The 23,705-nt window shown below is 38.3% G+C and overlaps 3 protein-coding genes across 10 annotated transcripts in view; 1 reads left to right on the forward strand and 2 right to left on the reverse strand.

Annotated features, from left to right (window-relative positions):
• Positions 1-10,592, reverse strand: part of SDHD (succinate dehydrogenase complex subunit D) — a 25,632-nt gene extending 15,040 nt beyond the window's left edge. The window contains exons 1-3 of the mRNA XM_077112937.1: positions 10,446-10,592; positions 7,622-7,729; positions 5,054-5,198 (exon numbers count right to left, since the gene is read on the reverse strand). Of these exons, the coding sequence (XP_076969052.1) occupies positions 5,054-5,198; positions 7,622-7,729; positions 10,446-10,497 (305 nt within the window). The 5' untranslated portion in view covers positions 10,498-10,592. The remainder of the gene's footprint in view (positions 1-5,053; positions 5,199-7,621; positions 7,730-10,445) is intronic.
• TIMM8B (translocase of inner mitochondrial membrane 8 homolog B) lies at positions 10,306-12,909 on the forward strand. The gene is made up of 2 exons (XM_077112938.1): positions 10,306-10,776; positions 12,518-12,909. Exons 1-2 carry the CDS (start codon positions 10,690-10,692, stop codon positions 12,683-12,685), a joined length of 255 nt encoding a protein of 84 aa, XP_076969053.1. The 5' UTR covers positions 10,306-10,689; the 3' UTR covers positions 12,686-12,909.
• On the reverse strand, positions 12,825-23,680 carry NKAPD1 (NKAP domain containing 1). 8 transcript variants are annotated; one of them, XM_077112933.1, is made up of 7 exons: positions 23,416-23,680; positions 22,858-22,967; positions 22,152-22,228; positions 18,925-19,025; positions 16,978-17,127; positions 16,091-16,144; positions 12,825-15,468 (listed from the first exon to the last, which is right to left on the reverse strand). In XM_077112933.1, exons 3-7 carry the CDS (start codon positions 22,218-22,220, stop codon positions 14,961-14,963), a joined length of 882 nt encoding a protein of 293 aa, XP_076969048.1. In that variant the 5' UTR covers positions 22,221-22,228; positions 22,858-22,967; positions 23,416-23,680; the 3' UTR covers positions 12,825-14,960. The 8 variants fall into 8 exon arrangements, with proteins under 8 accessions (XP_076969048.1, XP_076969046.1, XP_076969047.1 ...); XM_077112931.1 differs by having other exon boundaries at positions 22,858-22,986; XM_077112932.1 differs by having other exon boundaries at positions 22,858-23,003.
• Positions 23,681-23,705: the final 25 nt, after the last annotated feature.

The following is a 23,705-nucleotide window of genomic DNA, read 5'->3' on the forward strand; positions in this document are numbered from 1 at the left end:
AACAAATCAAAGCAGAAAAACCACTTGATCATCTCGATTGATGTAGAAAAGGCATTTGACAAAATTCAACATTCTTTCTTGTTGAAAACACTTCAAAGGATAGGAATAGAAGGGAATTTCTCAACATGATAAAGGGAATATATGAAAAACCCACAACTAACATCATCCTCAATAGGGAAAAACTGAAAACTCTCCCCCTAAGATCAGGAACAAGACAAGGATGTCCACTATCACCACTGTTATTCAACATTGTGTTGGAAGTTCTAGCCAGAGCAATTAGACAAGAAAAAGAAATAAAGAAATACAAGGTATCAAAATTGGAAAGGAAGAAGTAAAACTCTCACTGTTTGCAGATGGTATGATACTATATGATACTATACTGAAAAATTCACAGCAAAACTACTAGAGCTAATATATGAGTACAGCAAAGTGGCAGGTTACAAGATCAACACTCAAAAATCTGTAGTGTTACTATACACTGGTAAGGAACAATCTGAGAGAGGAATCAAGAAAAAAATTCCATTACAATTGCAACCAAAAGAATAAAATATTTAGGAATAAATTTAACTAAAGAGACAAAAGATCTATACAAGGTAACTACAAGAAATTGTTCAAAGTAATTACAGAAGACCTAAATATATCGAAGGGCATACCGTTTCATGGACTGAAAGACTAAATATGGTTAAGATGTCAATTCTACCTAAATTGATTTACAGATTCAATACAATAGCAATCAAAATCCCAAAAATTTCTTACTTTTCAGAAATAGAGAAACGAATAATCAAATTTATCTGGAATGTCAGGGTGCCCCAAATACCTAAAAGTATCCTGAGAAAGAAAAATGAAGTCGGAGGTCTCACACTACCTGACTTAAAGGTGTATTACGAAACTACAGTGGTCAAAAACAGCATGGTACTGGCATAAAGATAGCTATACAGACCAATGGAATCAAATAGAGTGTTCAGATATAGACCCTCTCATCTATGGACAAGTGATCTTTGATAAGGCAGCTAAGCCAACTCACCTGAGACAGAAGAACAGTCTCTTCAATAAACGGTGCCTAGAGAACTGGATATCCACATGCAAAAAAATGAAAGAGGTTCCATACCTCATACCCTATACGAAAATTAACTCAAAATGGATCAAACACCTAAACATGAGATCTAAGACCATAAAACTTTCAGACGAAAATGTAGGGACATATCTTATCAATCGTATAATAGGAGGCAGTTCCCTAGACCTTACACCCAAAGCACAAGCACTGAAGAAAGAAAGAAAGAAATGGGAACTCCTCAAAATTAAACATTTTTGCATATGAATGAACTTCATCAAAAAGTAAAAAGACAATCTACACAATGGGAGACAATATTTGAGAACGATATATCAGATAAAGGTCTAGTATCAAGAATATATAAAGAGACTGTGCAACTCAACAACAAAAAGACAGACAACCCAATTAAAAAATAGGCAAAAGACTTGAACACACACTTCTCAGAAGAGGAAATACAAATGGCCAAAAGGCACATGAAAAGATGTTCAACTTCCCTGGCTATTAGGGAAATGCAAATCAAAACCACAATGAGATATCATCTCACATCCACCAGAATGGCCATTACCAGTAAAACAGAAAACGACAAGTGCTGGAGAGGTTCTGGAGAAAGAAGCACATTTATTCACTACTGGTCGGAATATCAAATGGTACAACAGCTATAGAAGGCAGTTTGGCGGTTCCTCAGGAAGCTAAGTATAGAATTGCCATATGACCCGGCAATACCATTGCTAGGTATCTACTCAGAGGACATGAGGACAAAGAAACAAGCGAACACCTGCACACCAATGTTTACAGCAGCATTATTCACAAGTGCCAAGAGATGGAAACAGTCAAAGTGTCCATCAACAGACAAGTGGCAGAACAATACAATGGAATATTATGCAGTTGTAAGACAGAATAAAGTTATGAGGTATGTAACAACATGGATGGACCTTGAGGACATCATGCTGAGTGAGATTAGCTAGAAACAAAAGGACAAATACTGTATGGTCTCACTGATATGAACTGACATTAGTGAATGGACTTGGAGAATTGCAACTGGGAACAGAGACCATTAGGAGATGGAAATAGGGTAGATATTGGGTAATTGCGTCTGAAGGGATACAGACTGTGCAACAGGACTGATTGTAAAAATTCAGAAATGGATAGCACAATACTACCTAACTGTAATAAAATAATGTTTGAACACTGAATGAAGCTGAATGTGAGAATGATAGAGGGAGGAGGCCTGGGGGCACAGATGAAATCAGAAGGAAAGATAGACAATAAAGACGGAGATGGTATAATCTAGGAATGCCTAGAGTGTATAATGATAGTGACTAAATGAAGAAGTTAAAAAATGTTTTTGCAGATATTTATTTGGTACAAAATTTATATTTTGACCAGTGCATTTCCTAATATAACTTATGTGGACAGCTTAATTGAACACCACAAATACATGGAACCTTGGATAGGGCATAAGATTTTATAGGTTTGTCCACAGTGATGCCCCAATAAATCCCAGAGTGATTTGAACAGTGAGTAAAAAGTATTTGCAAAGTCCCCTTGGGGGAATGGTGAGAAAGGGGGAAAATTCAACTTCCCCATGTGGAAAATTCCTGATATTCTTACGAACAGTGGGGACAACCAAAGTAATAGGCTGAGCCCTATTGCTCAATCTTGGGGTTTGTTCAGATGAAACTTAACCCCGCAAAGGATAGGTCAAGCCTACTTAAAATTAGGCCTCAGAGTCACCCCCAGGAAAACCTCTGTTCTATCTCAGATGTGGCCAACACAACAAGCAAACTCACTCTCCTCCCCCTTTCTACATGGGACATGACTCCCAGGGGTGTGGACCTTCCTGACAACATAGGACAGAAATCCTACAATGAGCTGGGACTCAGCATCAAGGGATTGAGAAAACCTTTTCAACCAAAAGGGGGAAGAGAGAAATGAGATAAAATAAAGTGTCAATGGCTGAGAGATTCCAAACAAAGTAAAAAGGTTATCCTGGGAGTTATTCTTACATATTATATAGATATCACCTTTTTACTTAAGGTGTAATGGAGGAGCTGGAGGGAACCGCCTGAAAATGTACAAGTGTGTTCCAATAGTCATGTTTCTTAAAGATGATTGTATAATGATATAGCTTTTGCAACGTGACTATGTGATTATGAAAATCTTGTGTCTGATGCTTTTATCCACCTTATCGACAGACGAGTAAAAATATGGATTAAAAATAAATAAATAATAGAGGGAACAAATGTTAAAATAAATTTAGTAGATTGAAATGCTAGCAAGCAATGAAAGAGAGTGGATAGGGGTATGGTATGTATCAATTTTCTTGTTTTCTTTTTGTTTCTTTTTCAATGATTTCAATTCAATGATGAATTGATGCAAATGTTCTAAGAAATGATCATGATAATGAATATACAACTATGTGACGATATTGTGAGTTATTGATTACATATCAAGTATAGAATGTTTGTATGTGATGTTTAATAAATAAATTTTTTTAAGCAAAAAATAAATAAATAAATAATGGGGGAACAAATGTTAAAATAAATTTAGATTGAAATGCTGTTGATCGGTGAGGGGGAGGGGAAAGGGGTATGGTATGTAGGAATTTTTTTCTTTTTTCTTTTTATTTCTTTTTCTGGATTGATGCAAATGTTCTGAGAGGTGATCGCAGTGATGAAGATACAATTACGTGATGAAATTGTGAGTTATTATTTATATACCAAGAATGGAACGATCATATGGTAAGAATGTTTGTGTTTATATGTTGTTATGTTTAAAAAAAATTATATATATATATATATATATACACACACACACACACACACACACACACATATTTCGGGTGCACGGGTAGTTCTGTGTTAGAATGCCCATCTTCCATGTGGGAGCTATGGGTTCGATTCTTGGACAATGCAACCAAAAAAAAAAGTATTTCTTTAGAATTATTCCATTTTGATAATTAATTTAGGTGGATCGCCTTCCAAGAACCAAGTGTTAGAGGGTTATTATCATACTTATGATCTATTATCTCACAGGCAACTGGGAATTCTTTATTTTGAAAGGTCTATCTGTATAAAAGCTAAATCTTCTAATCAGCTCTAGAATACTAAGTAAGCAAAATCCTCTTAACATTAACTAGAAAACGATTTTGAAAAGTCACTTACCTTCCCCAGGGGTTAGTTTACACCTGTGTAAATTGATGAGGTTGGTGAAGATGCTCCCTAAAGTCCTTCCAGTTCTAAGAATTCAATTTTACATAAGTGCAATTTTACATAAGTGGTTAGGGAAGGCTGTGTGGAGGAGACATTTAAGATCTGAAGATGAGGGAAGAAGGCAGGTTATAAAAGGAAAAAGAGTTCAGAGCAGAAGGAACAGTAAGATGTAGAGTGATCCTGGTGTATGTGAAAATATCAGAGGAAACTGGCATGAACTAGGGAGAGAGTAGCTGGAGATGAGAGAAAAAAGGGAGCAAGAACATATAGATCCCTCAGGCCACTGCAAAAATTTTGGCTTTTACTTTAAGATGAGGGGACAAAGGAGCATTTTGAGAACGGGAATGTCTTGACCTGACTTAACATTTGAACAGGCTCACTGGGGCTGCTGTGTTGGGAACAGATAGAAGGGAGACAAGGGCAAAAGCAGACCAGCTAGGAGATTACTACTGCAGGCAGAGATAATGACAAGGTTGGGGGGCTTGAAAAACTAGAGCAAAAAAAATGCCACTAAAATGGGCAAGAGGGCAGGTGGAACAGATTTGGGGGAGACCAGGAGCTCAGTTTTATAACATGCTATGTTTAAAATGTCTATTAGATAAGCAAGTGAAGATATCTAATAGCCAGGTAGATATACAAATCTAGTGAAATAAACATTTTATATATGCTTTAAAGTTTTCTATAGGTCTTGAGCAACTTAATCTTCTTCTCCCTATGCAATACATGAGATAAGCTCACAGCAAACCAACTTAAGCAGACAATGTCATACTGAAGGAATTTCTGTACTTGCCATTTACTATGGATAGTGACTGCTGCAGCCAGGGAGTAGTCCACCACAGAGCAAGGAGTAAAATAAGCAGCTGGAAGCAGGCCCAGGATCAAAACGCTGACAGCCTTCTCAGCAGTCCAGTGGAGAGATGCGGCCTTGGAACTAGCTACAAAAAGTGCCAGATTCGTAAGAGTTGAGGAGGGAAACACATAATTTCCATGTTCAACATCTGCCACAAAATAACCCAAATGGACAGAAAGGTAAACAGCACGCATAAAAGAGTTAGTATAGGCATAAAGAGGGTAAAATATGTAAACAGATTATTCAGGTAAATGCTATCTTCCTTCTCTGAGTCTTTTAGTATATGGGTATTTCACTGCTCATGTTTCTGAGTAAGAAGATAGAACTCTTTTTATTATAAAGAAGAGGATGGGTGAAATATCTTTAGAGTTAAGCAAGTCTTCAACTTCAGTGAAATGGACAGTTATCTTGTGAATAGAAGTGAATGATGCCAAAGAACTTTTTTTAAATATTAGTTATCTATTTACACCTCTAATCTTTGGAAGTAATGTAATATTAGCAATTCTCCCAAAACAAAATTAAACCAACCAACTCAAAGACAAGCAAAGTCCTGATGTCAATTTTTAAGACACTGGTTTTCCTTTGTCTCATTACTTTTAAAGAGCCCAAAACAGATATGAGATACACAAATTTTTAAACAAATGAGAAACAATTTGGGCTCTAAATACTACTTTGAGTGGCTATCTTTTTTTGGTTCCTCTGGGAATCTAATATAAGGGATGGAGCTTTATGCCAGAAAAATGCACATAAACACAAACATTAAAAACTATGTATAAACCTTCAGAGGATTTCTTGCAATCCTTTAGATCCCAAATTAAAACTCCTCTGCTAAATCTAACTGAACTAAACTAAGGAATCCAGAAACAGAAACTCCTCAAAGATTAAAAAAAAATTTCTAAAAAGGAGAAAGATGTACTATACTTGTCTAATCTTATAATTCAGTTGCAACTATATCTGAGTGGTTGACCTGAAACTCAAGAGAAGTTCTGTGTTTAAAAAGCTGAAAAAGGGATCAGATTTCGACAAGAGGTATGAATGAAGCTAATCTGGATAGGACTAAGGTAGATAAGAACACAGAGTAAAGGATAATACCCATGTTTTAAAACTTCAACTTCTATGTGAGACCAAAGGGGAGATGTTTATTTGGTACAACATTTATATTTTGGGTAGTGCATTATCTAATTTATCTTTTATGGTCAGTTTAGTTGAATACCATAAATACGTGGAATCCTGAATAGGGCATGAGATCACCCCCAGAGTCACCCCCACAGAACTTATTTTGTTGTTCAGATGTGGCCTTTCTCCAAGCCAGCTTGGCAAGTTGACTTCCCACTACATGGGACATGACTCCCCACTACATGGGACATGACTCCCAGGGGTATAAATCTCCCTGGCAACATGGAACAGAACTTCTTGTATGAGCCAGGACCCGGCATCTTCTTGACCAAAAGGCAGAAGAAAGATATGAGGCAAAATAAAGCTTACGTGCCAGCAAGATTTCAGAGTCAAAAGGTTATCCTGGAGGTTATTCTTATGCATTATATAGATATCCATTTTCAGTTTATGATATATTGGAGTGGCTAGAGGGAAGTATCTGAAACTGTTGAACTGTGTTCTAGTGGTAGCCTTGATTCTTGAAGACGACTGTATAACAAAATAGCTTGTACAATGTGACTGTGTGATTGTGAAAACCTTGTGTCTGATGCTCCTTTTATCCAGGGCATGGACAGATGAGTAAAAAAATAAGGACAATAAATAAATAAATATTGAGGGGGTGGTAAGGGGTAAAATAAATTGGGTAGAATGAAATATTAGTGGTCAATGAGAAGGAGGGGTAAGGGATATGGGATGTATGAGTTTTGTTTTGTTTTTTCTTTTTCTGGAGTGATGCAAATGTTCTAAAATTTGCTCATGGTAATGACTACACAACTATGTTATGATATTGTGAGCCACTGATTGTACACCATGTATGGACTGTATGTGTGTGAAGATTTGACAATAAAAATACTCAAAAAAAAAAAAGAAGAAAAGTTCTATATTTCTGATCTCTCTAGATTTAAAAAATGTAAATGCAGTCAACTCAGTTATTCACCTACAGATTTTCTAAGAAATTTTCAGTATTTATCCAGGAAATGTCATGATTTTAACATCAACCTAAATAAAAATAAGCAAGTCAACTGCAGCCATTAATACACATGATGCTTTCCAAAAGACAGGACTTTTGAAACCTTCCACTATTCTAAATTATCCATATCTGGTTCCTCTCTATTGGCTAAACATACATAGTAAACTATATTGAACAGACTCTTTCTACAGAGCTATTTTCTTGAAAAATAATGATGATAAAATTTTAAAAACACTTAGGCCAGACGGTTCTCTATGATAAGTGGCATCACTCAACTATGCTTGCACTGTTTGCCCAAAACTGGAAGCTAGATTTTAGCCCAAAGGCATGATAATTAGCCCAAGTGATTAGGGCCCCAAGCAGCGGGAATAGATAGAACGTACTATAGCGGCTGGGTGACAGGTGAATGTGCTGCGCTCCTGGGGTAGACGGGTCCTGGAGAAATGCTAACACATGAGCAGGTTTGATCACTGGGGTTCGCAGGAACAGAGCTAAGAAAACAAACATTAGAGGAGTTATTAGCACCTTTACTTTTAGCAGGATTGACAGACTTTCTAAATAGCCATACACAAGTCACTTAACTCCAAATAGGGATAACATCATACCTCAAAAAAGAAGATAAAATCTATATCACTGGGAAGTCAGGCAAAGTATCTACTGATGATTGAAGAATCAATGAGTCACTTATCTAAAAGGGCTTCACTTTTATTCATTTTTATAAAAACAGTAGCTTTTATCACCTTCTATTTATTTATCTATTCATACAACAAACAAATACTATATGTTTCTGTTTGCTCTGTACTAGATCAAGACAGATAAAAGACAAGGAAATTGGGGCAGTGCAAATGGCGACTCAGTGGAAAAATTCTTGAACGCCATGCCGGAGACCCAGGTTCGATTCTCGGTGCCTGCCCATGCAAAAAAAAAAAGACAAGAAAATCAATCTAGTTTGGTGAATTAATCTATTACTTCCTCTTTTCAAGACCAATTTTTCCACTTAAACTTTTTATCTCATCCCTTTCTGTCCCCTTTTGAACCTTTTGGTTAAAAAATAGACAGACTTAAGTTTATACAGCTCAATCACTTATTAAATGTGAAATGATGGGCAACTAAGTTAAATAGGCTTTCTAAGCCTTAATTTCCTCATTTGAAAAATGAAAATAACAGTACTTCCTTTACAATATGCCGATAAAATTAAAATAATGAATGCAAAATACTCAGCAACATCTCCAAAATGTTATATAAGCACTCAATAAAATGCGCTTCAACTTCTTCCTTTATCTTTACCCCTCCTTCTTCCCCAATGGCAATTCTCCTTCAACCCATGTGGTACTCAACCCTTCCCTTGGTCCCATGTCCTCTGTCTAATGCTCATGCATTCTCCCCTGCTCTCTCCCTTCCTTCTCTTTCCATTCATGCTTCCTTAAAATATTATCCAAATTATCTCCATTTCTTCACTCCCCAATCATCCTTCAATTATCTTATACTTGTTTTATTCCCATGAAAGCTGCTTTGGTAAGTAACCAATGATCTCCATATGGCCATATCCAACAGTTACTGTTCAGTCTCCATCTTATTGGGCCTCTCTGCATCATCTGAAATTGGTGACCTCTGCATCCTTCTTTTCTCTGACAGAACTCTCCTCTAGTTCTTCTCCTTTTCTGGTCGTCATTTATCAGTCTCCTCCTCCACTGACTCTTAAATGTTGGTTTTCCCAAGTTTCTATCTGCTGCCCATTGTTCTTTATTCTCTATGCCAACCCCAGGCTATTTCTTTCACATTCACGGTTTTACCTAGTGCCTATAAACTGATGATACCCAAATCTCCATCTTCATCCTTACAGAAGTTCAACTGTCTGTCAGGCCTCTTCACAGAGATACCCTACGTATTCCTCAAACTCACCATGCCTAAAACTGAAATCATTTTTCAACCCACTTTCTCATCTGAGACTTGCTTCCCATTTCTATGTTCCTCATTTCGTTTAATGACACTACAGCCAGTCTTTAACTTAACTCACAAATGAAAGTCATGTTTAATTTTCTCCCTAAATCCAATCAATCACCAAATTCTGCTGACATGTCTCCTTAACATTTCCTGAGATTTTCTTCTCTTCTTCATACTACTTTCCAAGTCTAAGACCCACCACTCTTGTTAGGGCTACTATAACAGTTTCCTATATCCTCTCCCTGCTTCAGAACCATCACTACCATAACAACAGCTGTGCTAGTAGCAATAGCTACCAAAATGATCAATCTAAAGCCAAACTTTTCAATGGCTCCCCTTCACGCACCAGGTAAAATGCATACTCCCTATCAAGACTCGCATGTTCTTTTGTGATTTGGTTCCAGCAGGCCTTTCCAGGCTCATCTCTCTTCCTCATCTTGACCTTGAAGCTTTAATAATATCCTATTTGTTTTGTTTTTCTCTAATACCATAGTCCATCATTGCTTTTCTACATCCCAGTGGCTCCAACTGCAAAGCTTTTCTTCACTTAGCCTTTCTTATCCTCAGAACAGGACACTTCCTTCAGAAACCAAGATAAGGTAATCCTTCCAAACACAAGGTAAATAAACACTCTTTCTCTGGGCTCTCATAACACCTTATGCATATAGCACAACAGATTTTGCTTTATGCTAAAATTATGCTTACATGTGTTTTCCTTATAAGAAAGAAAGCTCTTTGAGGGGAGGAATCATGTTTTATCCACATTTGTATCCCAACCATTCTACAGTGCTTGGTATAACACAAATGCCCATTGGTATAAATGATCATCAGCCTGATCCCTTCAACCCCATACTCACACATACCAACTCCAGGAGAAATGAACAAGAATAAGTATTGGGACTCAGACCCTAAACCTCCCCCCAGATTAGAGGTGGGAATATTCTAACGACAGTGAATGGGTAAAAAAGAGAACTGTGCAAAACAGCCTTAGTAGGCTGGTAACTTCCAGAAAGATCTCTTTTTTACATTAAACCATCATGCTGTAGGCCCAGAGCAGGGTAGAAGCGCACTTGGATGGACATCTGGGCTCGTGGGCGACGTTGACCGTCGTAGTTTCGGGCAGGTGCCGCCAGTGCTACCGAAGGGAACAAGGAGAGATTCCTTCTCCTCACGGGGTCTCACCGCCAGCAGACAAGTTCTCACCCCTATCCCTCCTCCCGCTGGAAGCTGGGCTAGGCACCTCTGGCTGCCGTGACTCCTCACCTCGGCCTCCTTGGGCACCGCAGAGGACACCCAACCTCCAAAGACCCGCCATCCTGCTTCTGCGCACTCAAGGTCATCCAGCAACCCGGAAGCAGTCCTGTGACAACACCCCATCCACTCACCCAACTGACTACAAAAGAAAACAAGGAAAACGAAACCGCTGAGGGAACCGGAAGTCGGGGTGGGAAGGGGGATTCGGTTTGTGCGCATATGCCTTAGTCGGAGCGTCCAGCGCTGTACGCAGATGATGGCAGAGCTTGGTGAGGCGGACCAAGCGGAATTGCAGCGCTTGGTGGCGGCCGAACAGCAGAAGGCGCAGTTCACTGCACAGGTGCCGGGACAGGGGCCACCTGGAGGGTGAAGGGGAAGGAGGGTGAAGGACAGATCCCCGCGGCGCGAAACTGTAACCTGGCGGTGCGGGAAGGCCGCTGGCGGATCTGTTATTCGATCGCTGCTGCGCTCGGTCCGTTGATAAAAACAGACGAGTCATGCTCCCCCCACTGCGGGTGCCAGGTATTGCTCAAGTGCCCGCAAAGCAAGCTTCGCTTGGGGTGAAGACAAAGTGTAAAAAAGGGGGAGAAAGGTTTGGGAGACGCGAGGGAACACGAGTCTAGCGTGGCGGCGAGGTCTCTGGGGCCGGCATTTGGGAAATCTGGATTCTAATCCTGCCTCTGCCCCTCACAGGCCACATGTGCCTCTAGCCCAGGCACCCATCCTTTGAGAGTCTTGATTTCACCTTCGCTCCTCCCTCACCGGATTGTTAGGGTCATATGCGATAAAGTGTTTGAAAACGAAGGCGTACTAGAATGTTACTGGAAAAAATTCGGCTTTGAAGTTATCGGTTTGGTGCCCTTTAGACTTGGTTCGAACTCAGGCCTGATCCCTTTCTACCTTTATGACCTTGGGCTAATCACTTAACCACGCCTCTTAAATGGAGGGAACGATAGTCATCTTTTAGGACTGTAGAAAGAATGATTTAATGGTTAGTACTTAGCTTTTCCAATAGCAACCGTTTAATAAACGATTTTTGGTTTTTTTGCCCTCTATCCTTTTTTTTCCGGCTTGGGGGAGGATGGTGGCAAGGGGACGACTTCACGGAAAATCGAGGAGTGAAAACTCTGGTTAGAAATCTTGGGGTCCTGAATGTTTCTGAAAGTGCACACATTTTACGTACCTGTATGTGCATTTTCCTGGGGAGTGGATCCTTAACTTTTCTCTAATTCTCAAAGTGCCTGTGACCCCAAAAAGGCTAAGATCTTAACGACTACTCTCTTAGGTCCAGAATGAGTTGCGAATAGTGGTTTGAGGTAATGAATTGGTACCCTGCCTTCCCAATTTTCACCTGTGCTACCTGGTTTAGGGCATACAAAAGAAGGCATTAGCCCTGCCTGAGAATTTACAATCTGATTAAAGACTTGACACTATTAGAAAACAACAAAGGTGTATATAATCATGGAAAAATCCATACATTTTATACTATTATTGGTACTATAGGACAAATTCAGAGAAGACAGTTATCAGTGGGTCTTGAAAAATGGAAAATCTTTAGGGAGGGCATTCCAGGATCATCTTTATCAATGATATGTATTTTTTTTACATGGGCAGACACCGGGAATCAAACCCCAGTCTCCAGCATGGCAGGCGAGAACTCTGCCAGTGAGACACCGTGGCCCGCCCAGGATCATTTTTAAGACTCACATTTGCGTATACAGTATCCAACTTTATTAAAACATTCTGGGTTGGGGGTTAAATAAGGGAGTGCTTTGAGTGGCTAACAGACATCTATGGTTGATGCACTAAATAAATGCAGGTGTGATTTGGTGAAAAGTTTCTCAATTACTAAGATGCAGAAAATATAGAAAAAGAGAGGACAAAAGGGTTTTGTTGTACTCTAGGGATGAAGATCTGTGTCACATTGGTGACAAATTAGGAAGTGAGGAAAGAGAAGAGCCCAAAGTGATTTCATGGTTGATTAAAAGAATGGTTTTGTCAGGTAACAGAAAATGGGAAGAAAATAGAAAAGTTAAGGCTACCTGCAGACACCAGTGGTAACTATTCTTCTTTCCTCTTAGGTGCACCATTTCATGGAGCTATGTTGGGATAAATGTGTGGAGAAGCCAGGGAATCGCCTAGACTCCCGCACTGAAAATTGTCTCTCTAGCTGTGTGGACCGCTTCATTGACACTACCCTTGCCATCACCAGTCGATTTGCTCAGATTGTACAGAAAGGCGGGCAGTAGGCCATTTCTTGGGAGAATGACAGAAGCAAAGGACTTGTTATTGGACAGATTAAAGTACCAGTGGGGGAAGACTGTCCGTCCATTGTCAGGTCAACATCAGGCTCTAACAAGCCTTATGGTGCTAAAAAGTAACAGATCAAATGTTCAAAAAGTGAAATTTATTTGGGATTCAGAAGTTCCCTAATTGTATCACATCAGTTATCCAATAAATATGAATTCTCCAATTCTCTGTTCTTCTTAATCCCATTTTAGGATTTAATAGAGACATTCCCAACAGATAAAGAACACTAGAAATATGTTACAAGGCTGGTGGTGCAAATGAGAGATCTTCGATTTCGAAGAGCCACCCTAAGCCATATTTAAAGAACCATCAAAACCTTAACCTAAGGCATAGAGAAGAGTTTCGAGTTGAGAAAGGTGAGGAACAGAAGATGGCTTTATTGTTCCCACATGACCAAGAAAAGGTAAACATGGGAGAAAAAGAACAGCCAAGATTCCATAATAGCTGAGAAAGAGGCCTGCCAACATGGGGGAGATGGGAGGATCATGACCCAAAGAGAGGCAAGTTCCTAGAGATGCCTTGTTCCCAACTAGTGCATCTTCCTGTTCTGTGCTTGTGTTCAACACAGAAACAGTGCTAAAAAATAACATCATAAAAGCTTTCCAACAAGAATTTCACCCGCACCAAGAACAAGTTGCTTTAGGCTATGAGGTAGTAATTATATTCTTCTTCCCCCATACACCCCCACCAGTCCGGAGGATAAAAAATACATACCATGGAATATTGACAATTTAGTACCAAAGTATAATTTCAAATATCCCAAAGGGTAGCACCTGTTTATAATCAAAGGATAGGGAACCTCTAGCCAACTATGTATTTTAAGACTAAACACTTTATTAAGAAATCTGTCCTGTAAAGTGAACAAATTTAGTAGTTAGTGAAAAACCACAAAATATTACCACCTCCTGGAATGTCATCAAAATTGTATCCTACTGCTGATGTATACTGTTGTGCTGTATTTCTGTATTACACATAAAGAAACTGAGGCCAAGACTTGCTAACTGCTCTGGACCTCATGACCAGTTAGTGGCAGAACCAAGACCAATTCAAAAGTATGAGTTTTCAGCTTTTTACTCCACCTATTAAGTGACAACCAGGAAAAAACAGTAACAGTATAACACTTGATCTTTTCTCCCATAATGAAAAATTTTCACTTGTGTTCTGCCTGCCTTCTATCAGTGATATTTTCGTTTCTTAATAGTTAGCATATTAGGGATCACAGTATCGCAAAGGAAAATAATGTGGTCTCTGCTTGGTGCTTTACTCCAGAGGCAGACTGGAAAGAAGTGTGTATATCCCTGAGAAACCTGTTTCATTTTGGAACTGATTCATCTTAGTTTCAGGGAAAAAGTTCATTTACAGATTTAGAAATGAACATAGAACACACATTCAAATGGCACTTGCCCTGAATCCTGTTCAGAGCACAATTAGACAGCATAACTAACTCCTAATTCTTCCCCATTTGGGTGAAGATTATCAAAGACAACTGAAAAAATAATTACAAACACAAGTCCATTTAGATAATATCCAGCAATGGAGCTGTAAAACCCTTCATTTACTAGCCAATTACCATATTTAGGGGTATACTTGGTGTAGCTCTATGGACCCTGTCCAGCAGGGAAATTTGAGTAGCCCCTATTTTCTAATAATCGCTGTCTATGGATGATATCCTGAAGGAAGAAGTTAGTTCTTATGCCCATTTCTCCTTTAAGTAAATTGGACCACACCTGTGGTATCAAAATACAGAAGGATCAAAGCACCAAGGCTGAAAATAAAAGATGTGACAGCCGCTATACAAATAAGAGAGCAAGACAATGTTCCCTTGTCATTCTGTACAGCACTGGTTCCAATCTACCGCTTGACCCAACCCTTGCTTTCCCCAAAGTGAACATTCCAATAGGTGTGCCCAGGTCATTCTTGAATTAAGCTTTCTGGGTCCTTTAATTTTCTGAATTTGTACCCTATACTAAATGTGGTTAATTGGAAAAAATAATCTCTTCAAGAAACCTCCATAACAAAATACCAGATTCCCTATTAATAATAAAAGGGGATCAAGTTTAACAGGCCAAAATAGAAGTCTGTCAGATGTTTACAAATGGCACATGACAGCTGACAGTCCCTGTGCTGAATGGGAGTCACTGGCAAAACCCCAAGGTGTAAGGGTTGAAAATATACAGTAACATGGGAAACTGAAGAATGGACCTTTCTTCACATTTAGTCATCCTCTGAACTCTCAGCAGACCTTTCATCTGTAGCCACTTTCCAATTTGTACGTTTGTTTGTCCTCTCCTGTATTTCATTATTAACAACAGGAATATCAACTTTTTTCTCTCTCTTTTTCCTTTTGGTTTTCTTAGTGTCTGTTTCCTCACTTTCCTCAGAACTGCTGGATGCTGAATCATCTGACTGAGAAGTGCCACTTTCTGACTCTAAAACTGAAGTAGATTTTTTGAGAGACTTTTTCCTGGATTTTTTCTTACGCTTTTGTGGTTGTTTCCTTTTCTTGGTACTAGAAGCTCCAATTGCTTCTGAGAACTCACTTGAGGAATCTGCTGTTATATCTATGGCTTCCTTTTTGCTCTTCTTCTGTTTTTTGTGTGACCTTTTTTTCTGCTTTTTTTTGTGGGATTTCTTTGACTTCTTGTGTTTGCGGGATTCATGGGTAGATGATTTTAACTGGGGAGATGTTTTTCTTCCATTGATGATATCTTGCTGATCACTACTAATAAAGTAAAAAAAGAGAACTGTTTTACTATAGAGAAGAAAAATATATTTGTATTTTAATCTGCATTCTAGGTAAGAAGTTGTAGTTAACATTTGAATTTTAAATTAGACCTTTGACAAAATTATTGTGAGACTACCAACTATTACTATTACAGAAACTTGCAAAAGTTCAAATTTGCCATACTGAGTTACTGCTGTCTAATACCATATATAAAACCTAAGTGTTACAGACATGCCAAACATCAGAAGGCAAAATAAAAATCATCTCCTAACTACTGCTTCTCTAGTTGCATTTTTTTTTTGTATGCTGTATGGTGGGTGTCATACTTATTCTTTCTCCATGTGAGTATCCCTTAATTGCAGCACCATTTGTTGCATTTTTTGTTTATTTGCTTGTTTGTTTGTTTGGGAAGTGCATGGACTGGGAATCAAACCCAGGCCTCCTGCATGGCAGATGAGAATTCTACTACTGAACTATACCCTTGCACCCCATCTAGTTACATTTTCAAAAGTAAATGATGTTACAGCATTTGAAAGTTAGGAAGTCAATTTATAATACAAACTTTGGTACTAATCTGAATTTCTAACTTTTTCTCCCCCAGTAAGTCTATCTGCCTTACCTGTCTGTTTCAAATTCTTCAGGGTATAACTCTTTATAACCACTGTGACCCCACCTGTAAGATGACATATTACATGCATTGTTAAAGTAATGCATACATTTTGGAAATTAAAATGAAATCAGACTTAAAAGTGTGTGCATACACAAATACACATAGAAGAGAAAACAAGAGATACGGTAGAATCAACCCCATATTATCTAGCACAGTGACTCTGTTGGCTACATTTTCTGCACTGCAAACCATCATTTCAGAAACAATGGATTCTTCTTCCATATTTGTAAGAGGACTTGCCTTTCCATTAAGAAACAGTAAAGATATCCTATTGATAAATAATAAACCAGACACAAAAGGACAAATGTATGACTCCACATATATGAAATACCTGTAACGTGCAAATTCAGAGGCAGAAAGTAGATGGCAGATTAACAGGAGCCAGGAGGTAGGGAATGTTTTGGTAACAGATGGTGGTGCTGATACTACAATATTGTGAATGTAAATAATGCCACTGAATTGTACAGTAGCATTACATGGAATGTATGTGCATAATTAGCATGTACATGGAAGTGGTTAGAATGGGAAATTTTTGTTATGCTATCACAATAAAAAAAAAAGACTAAGGAACTCTTAATACTATGTTCTTTAGCTGGGAAGTTCTTTTACAAAAATACTTCATCACATAATGCTTTGTAATTGATATAATTAATTTTAAAAAGTAACAGCTTTATTGAGATAGAATTCATAAAATTTGCCCCTTTAAATTCAGTGCTTTTTTGTCTATTTATATTTAGTACAAAATTGGGTTGCTATGAACATTTGTGTAAGCAATTTTAAAAGTACACATTCTCAAGCCACATATCATTAAGGGTAATGGGAACTTAGTCACAAACCTATCTGGCATGTTAGCTTCATAATCATATAATTTCTTATTCCAGGATTTAGCCTTAAGAAAATCATCTTCCAGTGTCCCAGAAATTTCATGCTTTGTTCTCCAATAATCTCTTTGACTTTCTTCATCAAAACCATCACTACGCATCCGACTACAAGAAAAAGCAGAAGTTTTAGTTTTAGAAGCAATCTCTGAGGTTACTTTATAGAACAGCGTGTACAAAGCTCATGGAACAAGCTGAGGGGAGAACCAAACAACCCAGTATTTAATGTAGAAAATAAAAATTACAAAAAAAAATTCATTACCTCTTCCTCTCTCTACATCTGTAAAGTTGTCCAGTGAAAACAATCAAACCATTACTACCCACTCTATCGCAAAGTAGAGAGGAAATTAGTTCTGGATTGTAGCATGCTAGTGCTCACTCACTGATTTTCAACTAGGAGGGCATATAAAGAGGGAGGCAGAGCATAATCACAGCTGGGGACTTTCAAACTACCCTACAGATTCTGGAATACCTCTTTCTCCCCCTAAATCAACGACTCATTGTAGTGAGGTCACAATTAATAATGGGAACAAGGCCTAAACCATCGGTATGTTGGGGTAGAAAAAAAGTTGAGAACCACCGATCCAGCAGCCTGTCACTGAGTTATCAAAAAACTGTAAGAAGGGTGCATAGGTGGTTCAGTGGTAGAATGCTTGCCTTCCATGCAAGAGACCGAGATTCGGTTCCCAGACCATGCAAACACAAAAAAATTATAAGAGCCTATGATGTGCCAGGCACTCTTCTACCTGCTGGGAATACAGCAATAATATGATAAGAATCCTACCCTTGGATCAAATGCTAAAATAAATTGGGTAGAGGGAAATACTAGTGGTCAATGAGAAGGAGGGGTAAGGGGCATGGTATGTATGAATTTTTTTCTGTTGTCTTTTTATTTCTTTTTCTGAACTGATGCAAATGTTCTAAGAAATGATCATGATGATGAATATGCAACTATGTGATGATATTGTGAATTACTGATAAGTAGAACAGAATGATCATCTGTATTATTTCTTACAACCGCATGTGAATCTACAGTGATCCCAAAATAAAAAGCTTAATTTTAAAAAGAAAAAACAATACTACCCCTCAAGAGATATGTTCTTATCCACCACGATAGGCATAAGCATAGAGGCCACCCTAAAAAAGCATTATTTTGTTCCCAGAAATGCCAGTTGGATTAAACAACCTAATACAAATAAATCATCATATGTACTAAGTGTACTTCTATATCCTCACAAAGCCACCTTCAGAATGAAAAGAAACTGAAAGTTATTTGTTTCTACGTTGCAGACTCTGTCTTCTTTACCTTGAAAACCTGAATACTTCATGTCTGAAGCCATTCACACATAGCCAATCATATACCAAAGTCCACAAATTCCATAGTCACACACTGTGTGACTCCATATACTCCACAGTCATAAACACACACACGGTCAAACACCGTGTGTGAGTAAATGGGGTAAAGAAAGCTAGGTGAGAGTATGAAAGAATAATAGAGAAAAGGAGTGAATGAATGGTCAGCTAAATGACTATAAGATATCAGTAAAAAATCTTATGTTAAAGGCCATCAGACAAGGTCAGAATCCACAGAACTGTCAACATTTACAATACTTCAAGGTAGAATTTTTAAATTCTCCATTGCACCTAAGTACAAAAAGTGGATCCATATGTATCATAGCCATTACCTTTTCACTTGGGTCAAGATTTATAAAAGAGGGAAGGGTTAAGTGAATTCTGGATATGAATCACCAATCGTTAGCATACCAGAATATTTTATTGTTTTCTGTTTCTTTTTTTTTACCCCCTCCCCCCCCCTTTTTTTTTTACCACAAAATGTTTTTAAACAAAAGTTGATGATTCTGAAAAACGTAAGAATTGTTTTGGTTCTCAGAGTTTCAACTTCACCTTGAACTGCTAGGTAACACTTTCCTTTTGGTCCCCTGGTAAGCATCTTCCATCTGCTTCTCCAGTTCTCTTATTTTCCACATATCTGATTCCTCCTGAATCTAGATTTTTTTTTTTAAGGAAAGAAATAAAAATAAGTTAATACAATTAATACTTTACATCAATAACATTAAAAATAAAGTCTGCAGTAATACTGGTTTACATGCTGGGTTATTATCAGAAAACTGGGAAACAAATTCCAGTTTCTTTATGGAGCTGGTAAACATTCAATAAATTCCAAATTCCTAGAATTTCTGAAGGAATAGGGAACAAATTTTAGAATCCCTGCCTAGAGGTGATGGCAGCACTTTATTTGAGAATAATTAAAAGTGCTGAATAGTGTGTGAATGCGGTAAAAAGGAGACATGTAAAGTCACATATGTCACATAAGGAAAGTTGAAGTTCAAAACAGGAGAACTTATAACAAGTGAATCCTATGGTGGACAATTCCTGCAATTAAGTGTACAAATATAAAAAAGTTCTTTCATGAACTAGAACGCATTTATGGCATAAGGAGTTAATAACAGAGGAGTTTATGGGAAAAAACCTATTATAATCTATGGACAATAGTTAACAGTAATATTTTAATACTCACTCATCAAGAGTAACAAACGTACTACACCAATCAATAATAGGGGGAAATAAGGGATGTGGGAGATTTGGGTTTTTAATTTTCATTTCTTTTCTTGAGTGATGAAAATGTTCTAAAATTGATCATGGGCCAGGATATGGACAGATGAGTAAAAAAATATGGCTGAAAAATAAATAATAAAAGAGATAAGGCGTAAAAATAAATTGGGTAAATGGAAGTCAATGAGAGGAAAGGGTAAGGGATATGGGATGAATGAGTTGTTTCTTTCTTCTTTTTATTTCTTTTTCTGGAGTGATGCAAATATTTTAAAAAATGATCATGGTGATGAATACACAACTATGTAATATACTGGGAGCCACTGATGGTACACCGTGTATGGACTGTATGTGTGTGAAGATTTCTCAATAAAAATATTTTTTAAAAAACTGTTCATGGGGTTGATTGCACAACTATATAATGACACTATATGAGCCAGTGACTGTGTATTTTGGATGGTTTGTATGGTTTATGAATATATCTCAATAACATGCCAAAAAAAACCCTGCATATACACACTTATCACTTCATCAATTTTGCACTTGTTTTGCAATGCAACTGATAATCCTATATTTCTAAGATGCATAATTGTTTTAATTTATCATCTCAATTGAATCTTAAGCAATCTTATGAAGGAAGCAAAGGAGGTATGATTATTACGTTTTACTGAGAAGGAAAAAAGCTCAAAGATATTAAATGATTTGCCAATGTCAAAAAATAGGTCTTTAAAGTCTACACTAAGTTTCTTTTCATAATATTGTACTTGTCAAAAACAAAAGAAAACAAACAGCATGGTTATAAGAGAATTTCTTGAAAAGCAGACTACATGCAACATAATAAAAATTAAAAAAAAAAAAGCAGACTAAAATTGCCAAAGAACAAGAATACATTTTAATTCTAAGTCCTCTTGCATCATTTTGTAAAAACTGTGCTAGATCCCCTTTGAAATGTAAGCTTACCCTATAAGTAGCGACAGATTAGCACAATTGGAGATGCTGCTTGGGTAACAGTTATATCCTCACACTACTCAAATTATCAGGTAATATAATAGTAATAACATTTATGATCAAACCAAGAGTAATACAATTCACTGAAATCAAACAAGGATCCTTGGTTCTCTTTTCAGTATACAAGCTTTCCGTAGGTGACCTTATCTACTCTCATGACTTCTAACATTTACCTACATCAATAATTTCCTATCCTTTATGTTCAGCTCCAAGTTTTCTCCTTTCTGCCAAATCTGAATTTCCAACTATTTTTGGATCTTCTATAAGCACCTCACAATCAACATGTTCAAAGTCAAACTAACTACCCACTTCATACCTGTCCCTTTTCTTCTGTTCCCTATCTTAATCAATAGCATCATCAATGAGTAAGAAAATAGAGACAAAACATAAATAAATAATAAGGGATTGGGGAGATGGGATGCCTTGGGCGTTCTTTTTTACTTTTATTTTTATTCTTATTTTTACTTTTTTTGGAGTAATGAAAATGTCCAAAAATCCACTGTAATGAAGGTACAGCTGTACGACGAAACGGTGAGCCACTGATTGTACACTTTGGACGATTATATGGCATGTGAATATATAATATATCTCAAAAAATTGCATTAAAAAAATAGTGGGGTTACAAGGGTAGTTTAGAGGTAGAATTTTTGCCTGCCATGTGGGAAACCCAGGTTCATTTCCCGGGCAGTGCACTCCTCACCCCCCCTCAGAAAAATTCAATAAATGGTGCTGTAATAATGGGATATTTGTGTGGAAAAAAAATGAAATGTGACCCTCACCATACAGCAAACAAACAAACAAAAAATAGCATCATTATCCACCTAGATACACAAGCTGGCCATTCTTTTTACTATTATCCAATCAGTCACCAGGTTCTTTGGATTTTATTTCCTAAATTCCTCTTCTTCAACCCACTGTCACAGCTTTCTTTTGAGCCCTCATCATCTCTCACCTGGAACTGCAACTGACTCCTAATTTGTCTCACTACTGTTTCTACCCATCTGATCTATCCCTACCCAGCTGACAAATCACCTTTCAAAAATACAAATATGATTATGTCATGCCCTGCTTAAAACATCTGATGCTTCTTTATTGCCTAGAGGAAAACACCTAAAATTTCCCAAGCATCACACAGAAGTTTCTTCAAAATCTGATTCTTCAAAATCTAACTGACCACTCAGACCTCATCTCTGTAATTTTCTACAGGTTAGACACATTCAATTTCATTCGGGCACATAATAGTTCCCTCTGTCCAGGAGGATCCTTTACCTGGTAAAACTTGTACCCATTTACCAAGACCTAGTTCACTTTTCAACAACTCAAAAACTACCCCTTCTGTGAAATCCTTTCTAATTCCTAAAAGCAGATTTCATTATTCATCACTCCTTCCTCAGTACCCTAAAGCACTTTGCATATGACTCTATTATAGTATATATCAAAATGTACTGTAATTATCTAATTCATCTTTGTACTCCCCAATTGTGCCAAAATACTGCTTGGCACATTGTATGCCTTCAGTAAGTGTTAAGGAATGGCTGGGTTGTCCCTCCCACCTTATTGTGAGCATCTGTGTGCCGGATGACATTCCTCAGGAGGACCTTCCCCAAAGGAACCCGGGACATTCTTCAATCTGAAATGAATCAATAAATAACATTTAATAACGATTTCTATTACCTTATTTTTTATTACAATTAAATAAAGAAGCATGAGGTAAGGTAAAATCACTGAACTATGAGTCAGATGCCCTGAGGAAGAGTTTTCCTTCACAAATAAAAGGGAAAAATGCCTGACAACACTAGTGTGAGGATGAAAGGAGATAGTGTTCCTTAAAGTTCTTTGAAATTGCTCAAGATGACATGAGCACCATTTCATTCATCCTCACAATAACTATGTGTTTTATATGAGGCAAGTTATCTTCATCCCTATTTTACAGATCAACTTTCCTGAAAGCCCTAACTTGTCGGCCAGAGAGTCTCAGGCAAGCAACGTATATATAAAGATCCAAATTAGAAAATTCTTGATTCCCAAAATTAATTTGCAATGAAGCAAATATCTAAATTTAAAAGTGTCAGTGACTACAAGTGTCAACAAATATAAAAACTGACTCTTGGAAACATCAGATGCAGAGATACCCTAAATTTCTTCCTTCAGAGAAATTTTATTTCCTATTTTGTGCAAAAGCTTCCAACTTCTAGAGGACAAAGATATTAACGTGTTAGCTAGCAGGGGCTTTGTGCAACCACCCCATAGCTCACTCACCCCTCGATCCTGAGGAAATCAGGCATCTTGTTAGTGTGAGACGAAGAACCACTCCATTACAAGATCTCCTCCGACCCAGGAAGCCAAGGAGTCAGGGCTCAAAGGCAGCTCTGCAGCTTCACCCGAGTCCTTCGTGAAAACGCAGCCTTCCCACCGGTTATTATGCCCTCACCCGTGGCCCAGGCATGGCTGCCTTTCCCCCAGCCCAGACCGACAGGCAGTTCTCCCGAAGCGAGGCCGGAGCTTGCGCTGGAGCGGAATCTGGACGGCCCGGTCGGCTTTCCCCGCTCAGGCTCCGCTGGGATGGACCCGGGGACTGAGTTTTGCTCCCCAGATAAGGACGGGGACGTTCTGGATAAGTATGACTTTTCGGCTGGGCCCCGGGAAGTATCTAGAGGGCCTGACGGGGAGGTTGAGGTCTCCAAGAGGAAGACAGAGAAAATACCCCCATCTTTATCACCGGTATCCCCGCCACCCAGCGGCCAACGGCCTCGGAGCTCCCGGTAACCTCCCCTCCAAACGCCCTCCCCACACAAATACACACAAACACACCCATACCGTGCGCCGCAGCCTCGCGTGGCGGGGGTGGGGGGAGGAAGCGATCTGGGAGAAAAAGGAGGAGGCTTCCCTTTCAGGCCGGAAGTCGTGCTCCTGAGAAATTCTTCCCACCAATGGTTGGCACAGAGTGTGTCACAGATAGAATTTACAGGATACTCCAGAGGTCGATGGATGCAAGTGGGAGGCTGGCGCTTTTCTGGAAGAGAAGTGGGTCAGACCCGGCAGAAAAGTGAACCCACGACCGGAAGAGTGAGATTCCGGAACTGGAAGTAAGGAGAACTTTCTGACTG

Source organism: Tamandua tetradactyla, chromosome 8 (genome assembly GCF_023851605.1).
Source record: "Tamandua tetradactyla isolate mTamTet1 chromosome 8, mTamTet1.pri, whole genome shotgun sequence".
In the NCBI taxonomy this organism is placed as follows: domain Eukaryota; kingdom Metazoa; phylum Chordata; class Mammalia; order Pilosa; family Myrmecophagidae; genus Tamandua; species Tamandua tetradactyla.